This window comes from Colobus angolensis, unplaced genomic scaffold, assembly GCF_000951035.1.
Source record: "Colobus angolensis palliatus isolate OR3802 unplaced genomic scaffold, Cang.pa_1.0 Scaffold58, whole genome shotgun sequence".
NCBI lineage: Eukaryota > Metazoa > Chordata > Mammalia > Primates > Cercopithecidae > Colobus > Colobus angolensis.
Window position 1 is genome coordinate 6,362,955 of NW_012119376.1, and position 12,131 is coordinate 6,375,085.

Below are 12,131 nucleotides of genomic sequence, written 5' to 3' on the forward strand. Positions count from 1 at the left end.
ACAAATCCTTGCATACCTTGTTCAATTGGAGGATTCTTTTTTTTTTTTTTTTTTTGAGATAGAGTCTTGCTCTGTCACCCAGGCTGGAGTGCAGTGGCCGGATCTCAGCTCACTGCAAGCTCCGCCTCCCAGGTTTACGCCATTCTCCTGCCTCAGCCTCCAGAGTAGCTGGGACTACAGGCGCCCGCCACCACGCCCGGCTAGTTTTTTGTATTTTTTTAGTAGAGACGAGGTTTCACCGTGTTCACCAGGATGGTCTTGATCTCCTGACCTCGTGATCCGCCCGTCTCGGCCTCCCAAAGTGCTGGGATTACAGGCTTGAGCCACCGTGCCCGGCCAATTGGAGAATTCTAATGTTTTTCATTTATCATTGTAACATGAAGGGCAAATTTTATAACATTTCTTACCTACCTCTTATATGTAGGACAATCTGTCTTTAAGTGAGGATCAATTAGTTGATAAAAATGATTCCCAGATAGTTTTTCCTTCAAGTCAAGCACCCTGTTGTTTAAATAAGTGTCTTGTTTAAAATGAAAAAATGTGTAATGCTATGTGATCTTCACCAAGATGCGTTAACCATAATTTCACTAACTGGAATTATAATGTAAAAATAACTTAAGAGAAAAATGAGAGAACTCACTGTAGTTGAAACATTATAAACACACTCTTCTTTTTTTCAGTTTTTTATTTTGAGACAGGGTCTCCCTCTGTCACCCACGCTGAAGTGCAGTGGTGCAATCATGGCTCACTGCAGCCTCGACCTCCCAGGCTCAAGCAATCCTCCTGCCTCAGCCACCAGAGTAGCCACCACAACAGGCTAATTTTTGTATTTTTTTTTTGTAGAGACAGAGTTTTGCCATGTTGCCCAGGCTGGTCTCAAACTCCTCTGCTTAAGCGATGTACCCACCTTGGCCTCCCAAAGTGCTAGGATTGCAAGCATGAGCTGCCAAACTCTTCTTATTTTCCCAACACATGATCTGTATAGACTACCTATTTAGACATATCTAATGAGGTAAAAAATACATCTGCATCCCACTTGTCAGTTGGCTTACAGCCCATATTATTTTTTTAATATTATATGTGTATTTCTATATGTATATATTTTTAAATATTGGAGTTATCCAACATTTATAATCATTTTGAACTAAGGTTTTCATTGTCAAACCTTTGGTTGTTATCTGGAAACCACTGTCAGGTATTATTACCAATAGTCAGATGAGATACCCTTATATCCCCTGCTCTATGCAACACGTTCCTCCTGGGTGTTCCTAGGGATGGGTTTGGGGTGAGTGGGCACCCATGTCCTGGGGCTCCACAGCCTGCGCTGTCTGCAGCAGATGGATACAGAGAGGGTGTCTGGGGCGGGTAAAGAGCCCCAGGTGTGAGCTCAGGGCTGCAGGACTTAAGATTTTTCTTGCCCAATTGTCTGGCCTTAGGGAAGTCATTTGACTTTTTTTCCCCCATGTAACTTTTCTTAACTCTAGTCCTTTGTCTATCAAATGTGGCTAGGAATGTGTCTTTTATAGGATTTTGAAAATGAAAGGTGATAATAACTATGTTTGTGTGTTGAAGAAAACAAAACAACGTGCCCATGCCCTGGGCTACACAGGATGGGACTAGCCTCCACACTTTACCTTTGACATAGAAAGACGGAGCCCTAGACATTGTGTTCATTAGACTCAACTTTTGAAGTCAGACTGTAAGTTGGTAGCTTAATTAGAAACTGTGAGGCTTTGTCCCCATGCCATTTCTTTAAAAGACCTCCTAGTATCACAGAAGAAAGTCAGGGAGTAACATACAGATTGGTTTTGCTCCAAGATGGTTACACTGCTGTCCTTCTGGCTCAACTTCTTTTCACTCCAGGGCTGATTTGAAAAAGAAGTCTGCCAGCTGAATTATCTCTAATTATACTTGAGGTTTTTCTTGTAATCCCCCAAAGGGAAATTTTCAAGGAAAACAAAGAACTAACCAGAATAAAGGCTGAAATGTCACTGTCAGGAGCAAAACCAATGGTAAATTTACATTATGTAATAATTAGCTTACCAGATTAATCAGTGCTTCAACATTTAAATCATTTTTGCTGAGCCTGGACTTTGTGTCCCAAGAATTGTCTTCTACAACACTTGTTTCCTGAAGATTGAATAGAAACTTGGTTATTGGAGGCAGGTCTTGGCATCTCTGAAAACTCAGTACTGTGCCCGCAGGAGGCCCTCAGAAGCCTCTGCCTTCAGCCCCAACCACAGTGTTCCCTACACACAATGAGTTAAGTGCTTGCAAATGGGATGCCACTCTTAAATTTTATGTTTTTTAAAAATAGCCTTTGCTTCCTTTGAACTACATAATACTTGAAAACTAAATCCAGCAAAGCTCCCTCTTCCCTGGGAGCCAGGGGAGTCATGCTGGGCTGGGGCTCCTCCCAGGCTTAGAGACTCACACACATTCCTGGATAACAGGTTTCTTTTTTTTCTTTTTCTTGAGACAGAGTCTCACTCTGTCGCCCAGGCTGGAGTGCAGTGTCACAATTTCGGCCCACTGCAACTTCCGCCTCCCAGGTTCAAGTGATTCTCCTGCCTCAGCCTCCTGAGGAGCGGGCTTACAGGGCCCGCTACCACGCCCCACTAATTTTTGTATTTTTAGTAGAGACGGGGTTTCGCCATGTTGGCCAGGCTGGTCTGGAACTCCTGACCTCAAGTAATCCGCCCGCTTCGGCCTCCCAAAGTGCTGGGATTACAGGCGTGAGCCACCGAGCCTGGCTAGGTAAGAGGCTTCTGCCTCAGCTCTGCTCTGTTCCTTCTCAGTTGAGGGCAAATAGGTTATTTTATTTTTAAGATCCAGAAGGAAAAGCTCACAAAACTCACTCCTTTTTTTTCCACCAAGTGAAAATGTGTCAAAAACAGTTTGCATACCCTTTCTAGACCTGCATATTTAAATAAGGCTTATTCTTTCTTCACTACCTTGTTAACTATTCTTACTGTGGCCTCCCTAAAACTTAGCACATTTTTCTAAAAAGCCCCCCACCCCCACCCCTGCTGCCTGCAGCACCGCAGGGTCCACCCTAGCAACAGAGCAATGGTCCTGTGTTTATGTTGAGGGACGAGCATGGTCATCTGTCGTTATTGCTGCCTTCCTCATCAAAGACGAAACTACCAGTGGCAACCCTTGGATGTCCAGGGATGATGCTGGAAGAATAACTTCAATTTGTAACCAAGACTCCTTTTACCTTACTCTACTGAGGCAAAAACAAATTTTTATTTTGGAGATGCCACATTGCTCTGGCAGCCTGAGCCTCTGCAGAAGAACCCAGGTCTGCAAAGCTGCAGCCAGCTAGCTCTAGTCCTAGATGGCAGGAGGTCCCACCTGAGCCTAGGTGCTTCCTGTCTGCTCCAGGGAGTCTTCTAATGATTTCTTTTGTCCTCTGCTCTGTGGCTGTCTCATACCAGCCTGGCATGTATCCATACTTATGGTTTGGGCGGAGGGAGGAGACCTACTTTGTTTTTGTTTCGTTTTGAGACAGGGTCACACTTTTTCACCCATGCTGGAGTGCAGTGGTGCAATACTGGCACACTGCAGCCTCCACCTCCCAAGCTGAATTGATCCTCCCACCTCAGCCTCCCAAGTGGCTGGGACTACAGGCACACGCCACCATGCCTGGCTAATTTTGTTCATTTTTTTTAGAGACAAGGTCTCACTATGTTGCCCAGGCTGGTCTCAAATTCAAGTGCTCCTCCTGCTTTGGGATCTCAAAGTGATGGGATTACAGGCGTGAGCCACTGTGCCCAGCCAGTATATTGCACTCCAGCGTGGGTGATGGTGTGAGGCTGTCTCAAAAAACAAAAACAAAAACTCTCAAATTGGGCCAAGATTAAGATAATGCAAACAGCACACAATTGTATTGTGGATCTCACAGATAAGGGAGCCATCTGTCTGGGAGATCACCTGACTACACAGCTCACATGAAAGTTTATGCATTAAAATTCAGGTGTCATCATGGAACCCCCAGACCACCTTGGCTATTTTAGAACCTGCTCACTTACAATTGGGCTTTGTTTCACATTCTGGCTCAGCAGCAACTTACTTTTTTAAATATAATTTTTTCTTTGTGGATAGGACATTGATTTGGCGTAGTAATTTTGTTCGAACCTAAAATTGGCAAGGTCACTCATTTTATATTATAAGTTTAATTGCCAGAATTTTTACAGCTTAATTTTAGATTCCGATGCTATCTTTTACTTAGTTTTTATGGATGAATTCAGAGGAAGTAACATGGCAGAAACTTTGCACATTTATAAGACAACGATCATTTTGGGTTGGTGGGTCTTTGCCTTGGCTCTCCAGGACATATAAGGAAGACCATAAAAAAAAAGCTCGGAGAACATGTTAGGAATTTTTCTCTAGGATGGAGCATAGGCAGACACTATTTTCCAGGGACATTCTAGTCATTGCTGATGCTTCTGCCAGCAAACACTCAGCTGCCTGGATTAGGGGCCAGAAATAGTTGTGAAAATGACAGGTAGAGTTCAGGAACAATTATAATTCTGGCGGCCAGCCATCACCATGGTTGCATGGTATCAGTGTAAACATTATAGGCAGACAAAAACCAGGAGCAAATAATCACTGGGCAGCAGGATGATAGGTAGGTAGGTGGATGGATAGATAGATACATGGATGGACACACACACACAGTCCTGGATTTGACAAATAATCCCTATTACACAAGACTCTCTGGGAGGGTTGTTTTTTTTTTTTTTTGAGATGGAGTCTTGCTCTTGTCGCCCAGGCTGGAATGCAGTGCTGCAATCTTGGCTTACTGCAACCTCTGCCTCTCAGGTTCAAGGGATTCTCTTGCCTCAGCCTCCTGAGTAGCTGGGATTACAGGCACCTGCCACCATGCCCGGCTAATTTTTGAGTTTTTCGTAGGGACAAGATTTCACCATGTTGGCCAGACTGGTCTCGAACTCCTGACCTCAGATGATCTATCCACCTTGGCCTCCCAAAGTGCCAGGATTACAGGCGTGAGCCACTGCACCTGGCTGGAAGGGTCTTTAAAACAATTATCTTAGAGAAGCTTTCACTTTCCCCTCCTTTGTCTCCTGAGGCTTCTGAGTGAATATCCAGTTTTAAAAATAAACCCTAATGTAAGGAAAATCAGCTTTTCTATTTTTATCCTAATTCAACACTGACATTTAGCTGTGGTTCTTCCTCCTAGAGGTGTCCGCATTTCTTATGTGGGCTTTGTGCCCAAGCTCTTTAGTGTTAAATAGTAGAGAATCAAATGAGAATCGAATATGTATTTTTTCTAATTCAATTAAAAAAAAAAATCAAAGAAATTTCCAGGCATTAAGGAGTTTTGCATTTTTCCTTGCAGTCTTTCCTGTTTTATTACAGGCAGACAATGTAGCAATAGAGGGCCTGATTTCCAGCAATAAGGAACTTCCAGCCCAAATTTCATGCATTATTTTATGAACGTGATTAGCTGTTTGGGTCAACAGCCAGTTGAAAAGACGTCATTCAGTTTGAATTTTATTTGGCAGAGGAACTTGAGGAGAAAGAGCCTCAGAGGAACTGCTCCAAGTCATCGTTCCTTTAGGTGTCAATGGTCCCAGAAACGCTTCTCACCAAGAGTTAGGTCTTTCAAATGTGAGAGTGGCACTTCAGCGGAGGAAGCACCTTAGTTTTGTCCTTATTGCTTTCTTGCTGCAAAGAGGGGCTTTTCTGGGATCTGTATGCCTGGGGTTTGAGGCGATAGCTTCACCCTTAGGAATAAAAGTGGGTGAAAGAATCCAATAAAGTTTCCAGGGAGTCAGGAATCAGCAGATGTTGAAAGGACTTCGGAAGAATTTGGAACCTGTGTAATGTGGTTATATATGTTGATCTTTCCCTTTAGTGAACCAAGGGAAAATGAGCCTGGGTGCTGTTTTTCAGGTTTTCATAGGCTAAAGGATGGATGGAGACTATGTCTACCCTTTTGGGAAGAATTATCTCCACAAATTTCAAAGAGATGGTGGCTGGCATAATGAGACAAAAGCAGCAGCCTCTGACAAGCAGAAAGAGGAGTCTGGACTAAATGCCCATCTGGCGTTCCCACCCCGGGATTCCCATCCCAGCCCGCGCATCCTGTTAACAGGCGCTCATCATGCTGCACCACCTATTTATGTATTGGCCTCATCCTCCACAAAGGCAGGAACTGTCTTATTTTGCTGTCCAGTCCCAGGATTTAGCAGAAGGTCTAGCATGTGGTTAGTGCCTGCAAGTATTTAGAGAATGGAACTAAAAAGATGAGGAATTGCCCTCTGCTTGAGAAGTTTCCTGAAAAGGTCGATTTAGGGGCAGGGCAACCAGCAAGCACAGCTCCAGGCTGTAAAGGGCTTAGATATCCCAAGGCATTTAGACTCCTCTTGGGATGGCCGGGCGTGGTGGCTCAGGCCTGTAATCCCAGCACATTGGGAGGCTGAACCAGGAGGATGGCTTGAGCCCAGGAGTTCAAGGCTATGGTGAGCTATAATTGTGCCACTGTACCCCAGCATGGGTGACAGAACGAGGCCCCATCTCAAATAAATAAATAAATAAATAAATAAATAAATAAATAAATACATAAATAAATAAATAAATAAATAAATAAAATAAAGACTCCTTTCTCAGGGAGATGCTTGTGATTGGGAAGAATAAGCCACTTGGGCACTTTGTGGGGAAAGGGGAGGACTAAAGTAAGGGTTGTGCTATGGTAACAGCAGAAAGGTAGGTCTTTTTTTTTCTTGAGATAGAGTCTGGCTCTATTGCCCAGGCTGGAGTGCAATGGCGCAGTCTTGGCTCACTGCAACCTCTACCTCCCTGTTTCAGTGATTCTCCTGCCTCAGCCTCCCAAGTAGCTGGAACCACAGGTGTGCCTCACCATGCCTGGCTAATTTTAGTATTTTTAGTAGAGATGGGGTCTCACCATGTTGGCGAGGCTGGTCTCAAACTCCTGGCCTCAAGTGATCCACTCACCTTGGCCTCCCAAAGGGCTGGGATTACAGGTGTGAGCCACTGTGCCCAGCCAAGCATGGGTCTTAATGACGGCAGATCATGTGCTGCTGAGTTCATTTGGGGCAGCAGGCAGAGGGGATGCTGCCACCAGCAGTCCTCTGTGTGTGCTCCTGCCCGGCCCTGCACTGTCCTTTAAAGAAGCATTAACAAATACTTCCAGAATATCAGGTTAATAGGGCAACAAATCATTTGCCTGCTAGGGGTGCTCATAAGTCTCTTACTCCTAACAGCCCTCCATGGTGAGTTTGTGTTAGGGACTGCCATCTCACGCCTTCAAACATCAAAGGTGACTCTTCTATGGGCATAAAATGGTTCTAAAACAGGATTTTCCCCTACATAGAAATCAGCTATGTGAATGACAACATAATTCTCAGCATTTCTTGAATCCTGGTTATTTCATGTAACCAATAATGCTTGGATTCTGAATATAGTACTTGCAAAATTATTCTTTTTTGCCTGACGAACTAGCTTTATTATTTATTTATTTATGACAGAGGGTCACTCTGTTGCCCAGGCTGGAGTGAAGTGGTGTGACCTCTGCTCACTGAACCTCCCCGGGTTCAAGTGATTCTTCTGCCTCAGTCTCCTGAGTAGCTAGGATTACAGGTGTGCCACCATGCCCAGCTAATTTTTGTATTTTTAGTAGAGATGAGGTTTTACCATGTTGGCCAGGCTGGTCTTGAACTCCTGACCTCAAATGATCTGCCCGCCCGGGCCTCCCAAAGTGCTGGGATTGCAAGCGTGAGCCACCGCACCCAGTCAGAACTCACTTTAAACCCATTTTTTTTCTTCAATGAATTTGAATCTCAGCTAAGAAAAAAAAGAACTATTCTTAGTTTCACCCCCCTCAAAAAAAAATTCCCCTGAAGTTCTCTCAGGGCTCAGCGGTATAAATGGCAAAGCAAAATGCAAATTTCTAACTTTCCCCCACAACCAAATAGTGTTGCTCAAGTTAACATAGCGCAGTTCATGCTTTTAAGTGGCTTAAGTATTACTCATATTACGAAACTACAAAACACCCTTTTTAATAATACTTCATGAAAATAAAATTCTTTGGAGAAATGACAAGTTAAAGCTTCCCAATAGAGCTTATATAATGGTTTATGAATTTCTTTATCACATGGGTCTAACTCTACAGAAAAAGCAATGTCATAAAAATTCAGCAGCAACTTTACCTTCATGAATAAACTGAATGTTGTCTTTGGGTCACATTTTGTTGGAATAACATTTCCTTCAGAATCTTTGATCTTTTTACCACGTTTCTTCAGCAGAAAATATGACAAAAATTCCAGAGGTTTGTCCTAAAGAATGCCCCCCCCGCCAAGAAAAATTCTCATTTAAAACATTCATCTGAAATACAGGTGTCAACAGTGCAGCAGAAGAGAGAACACACTTTTTAGCAGGGATTTCAGCTTTCTACCTAATTAATTTACATGTCCAGAAAACAGAGTGACTAGTACTCAATTCGAGTCAGTACATGAGACTTTCTAGTTAATCTCATATTCCAGTTACCATACGTACTCCTGGTGCTCAACAATTTGTCACAATCCAGTTAAGACACCAAAGTTTTATGGGAGGGTCTCTCAAGATCTTTGGAACCAAAGTGGCCCATACCATCCCCTCGGCCAAATGAGGAAAGGGAACAGGAGGGATCTTGTCGTCTTTCACGGGGAAGAAGGCGGCCTGGGAAAGAGGCTGCAGTAGCAGAATTGCTAGGAAAAACATTCTGGGCCTCTCAAATTTGGTTCCCTCTCAGGCTATAGGTTTCAGCACCATCCAAATTATATCATACATGGTTATTTTTAAATAATTAGGTGGAAATAAGTACACTGAACTGACACCAAGCACTCTGAGTAATCCTTCGGTGTTTCGGGAGACAGTGCAGGGGCATCTCTGTGAATATCCCTGCTCATTTTATCAGCAAGACTCGCCAAAGGCCTTTCGTCATTGGGCTTCTGAGACTTCACAGAAGACAAACTACAGCTAATGCAGCTTCGCAGCCCCCACCCAGTGCAGGACAGCTACGCCCAGAGATGCCTGGTGCAGACCCAGAAGCCACACTGAAACAGGAGCAGATACTCGATAATAAGGAGAGAGAGAACGTGTGCAGAGACAGTGTTAAACTCACCCACAAAGTAGAATTATGATGGTGGAAGAGAAAGATTTGAGACTCTCCTTGAGAATTCCTTGGAAACTGGAGAATTTAGGTTATTGAATATGTTAACATCAGCCCTATCTCCATCCTATTCGTATTCCTGACTCCCCTCAGATGGAGAGCTGCATGTTGCATTTTTCTTTCTTCTTTCTTTCTTTCTTTCTTCATTTTTTTTTTAGACAGAGTCTCTGTCACGTAGGCTGGAGTGCAGTAGTGGCACGACCCTGGCTCACTGTAACCTCCACCTCCGGGTTCAAGCGATTCTCCTGCCTCAGCCCTCTGAGTAACTGGGATTACAGATGCCCACCACCATGCCCAGCTAATTTTTGTATTTTTAGTAGAGATGAAGTTTCACCATGTTGGCCAGGCTGGTCTCCAACTCCTGAGCTCAAATGATCTGCCTGCCTCAGCCTCCCAAAGTGCTGGGATTAAAGGTGTGAGCCCGGCCACACTGCATTTTCCTATAGCCATGCTGTCCTCTTTGGGGCTGTGAGAGCTGTCTGGAGACTGACCTCTCACCATTTTCTGAAATGTGGACTGGCTTCTTCTCACTGTTTTCTGAAGTGTAGACTGACCTTAATGAGAGAGAATCTTGGATCCGTGTCTGATGAAATTGTTTCTTTGGGCTTCTCCTACACCCATCCCCAACCGAATTACTGATTTGCTTCTTTCTGTTCTGTTGTGTTCTCTTTCCCTTTCTCTCTCATCTAGCCCCCCTTCCCTTCATCTTTTCCCATCTGGGTCACACTTTCTCAGGTTTCTCCTCAAACTAGGAATTGATTTCACTGTTGAGTAAAGTTTATGTGAAATATAAAGCCACTAGCATGTTTTACACGTATATAAAAAAAAGTCACTTCTGACTGAAATTAAGCACAAGACAGAAAACAGGGCACAATGTAATAAACTTTAAATAACCTAGAAAATTTTCCTACTTGTCTGTTTTGTGTACTTAACACATCTTGTGCCCAGAATCCCTTAGTGGCTGTTCTTATAAACTGATGTAATTTCTCTGAGGAACTGTGTGCTGAAAGGGATAAACTAGTCAAAAAATTAATAATAACTGCAAACAGAATTTATTTAAATGTTGGTTTTCATAGTTTACTTTCTTCAGAGAAAACACTTACAGAATCGTCTTTTGACAACTCCATCAATCCATCTGCCAGAGCTTGTGCAGTCTCTTGGTTGTTCAGAATGTTGGTCATACCCATGGTGTCAAACATAAACTGCCCTGTAAATATAAGGCCACATGCCCTGTAATTGATTTATGCAAGAAATGTGATTTAAAAACAACAACTCAGTCCTCACAGTTGCTTTTTTTTTTTTTTTTTTTGGAGACAGGATCCTTACACTGTTGCCCAGGCTGCGGTGCTGTGGCAAAATCATAACTGCAGCCTTGATTCCCTGAGCTCAAGTGATCCTTCCGCCTCAGCCTCTCAAGTAGCTGGGACTATAGGCGTGCACCACCATGCCTGCTTACTTTTTTAACTATTATTTATTTATTTGTTTTGAGATGGAATCTCACTCTTGTCACCTAGGCTGGAGTGCAGTGGCGCAATCTGGGCTCACTGCAACCTCCGCCTCCTGGGTTCAAGCAATTCTACTTTCTCAGTCTCCTGAGAAGCTGGGATTACAGGCGCCTGCCACCACGCCCATCTATTTTTTTTTTTTTTTTAATAGAGACAAGATCTCACTATATTGCCCAGGGTGGTCTCGAACTCCTGACCTCAAGTGATCCTCTTGCCTCAGCCTCCCAAAGTGCTGGGATTACAGGCGTGAGCCAGTGCGGCCAGCCAATTTTTTTAACTTATTGTAGAGATGGAGTCTTGCTACGTTTCCCAGGCTGGTCTCAAACTCCTAGCCTCAAGCAATCTGCCCACCTTAGCCTCCCAAAGCATTGGGACTACAGACATGAGCCATCGTACTGGACCCACAGTTGTTTTTTAGTGGATAAAAATGCAAAGAATAGCAGTAAAACTTCTATTACTCAATGAGGATTTCTACTATGATAAAATATAAAATGAACCAAAGTATTCTAAATGTCTAGCATATAAAAAGTGCCCACTCTGGCAAAGCTGATATTGAATGAAATGTATAAATTGGACAATAAGGGAGAGAGCATGTGAAAAGGAGCTCAATAAGTTTAAATGTTAGACTCTCGATCCTAACAGAAGTTCCTCTATCTTCTTCTTTATCTTTGTGCTCAAATAGACATTTTTTTTTTTTTTTGAGAGAGGGTCTCACTCTGTTGCCGAGGCTGGAGTGCAGTGACGCGATCTCAGCTCACTGCAACCTCTGCCTCCTCGGCTCAAGCAATTCTCGTGCTTCAACCTCCTGAGTAGCTGGGATTACAGGCACACATCACCACACCCAGCTAATTTTTCTATTTTTCTGTGGAGACAGTGTTTTGCCATGTTGCCCGGGCTGGTCTCAAATTCCTGAGCTCGAGCAATCCACCTGCCTCAGCTTCCCAAACTGTTGGGATTACAGGCATAAGCCACTGCACCAGGCTTCAAATATATAAATATTTTAAAGTCCAAAGTAAATAACATGCAAACATACATACACAGACATCTTTTAATTTTTAAAATATTTTTAACACGATGCAGTTATTTAAAAAATTGTTGGGCTGGGCGCAGTGGCTCAAGCCTGTAATCCCAGCACTCTGGGAGGCCGAGGCGGGAGGATCACAAGGTCAGGACATCAAGACCATCCTGGCTAACAGAGTGAAACCCCGTCTGCATTAAAAAACTACAAAAAGAAATTAGCTGGGCGTGGTGGCGGGCGCCTGTAGTCCCAGCTACTCGGGAGGCTAAGGCAGGAGAATGGCGTGAACCCAGGAGGTGGAGCTTGCAGTGAGCCGAGATCGTGACACCGCACTCAAGCCTGGGTGACAGAGTGAGACTCTGTCTCAAAAAAAAAAAAAAATTATTTTTCCATCTTCTTCTCATTGCCT

At 43.6% G+C, this 12,131-nt stretch overlaps 1 protein-coding gene across 1 annotated transcript in view; it reads right to left on the reverse strand.

Moving 5' to 3' along the window:
- ECT2L (epithelial cell transforming 2 like) overlaps positions 1–12,131 on the reverse strand; it is a 107,531-nt gene that overhangs the window by 24,564 nt on the left and 70,836 nt on the right. The window contains exons 11-12 of the mRNA XM_011962176.1: positions 10,303–10,406; positions 2,044–2,130 (exon numbers count right to left, since the gene is read on the reverse strand). Of these exons, the coding sequence (XP_011817566.1) occupies positions 2,044–2,130; positions 10,303–10,406 (191 nt within the window). The remainder of the gene's footprint in view (positions 1–2,043; positions 2,131–10,302; positions 10,407–12,131) is intronic.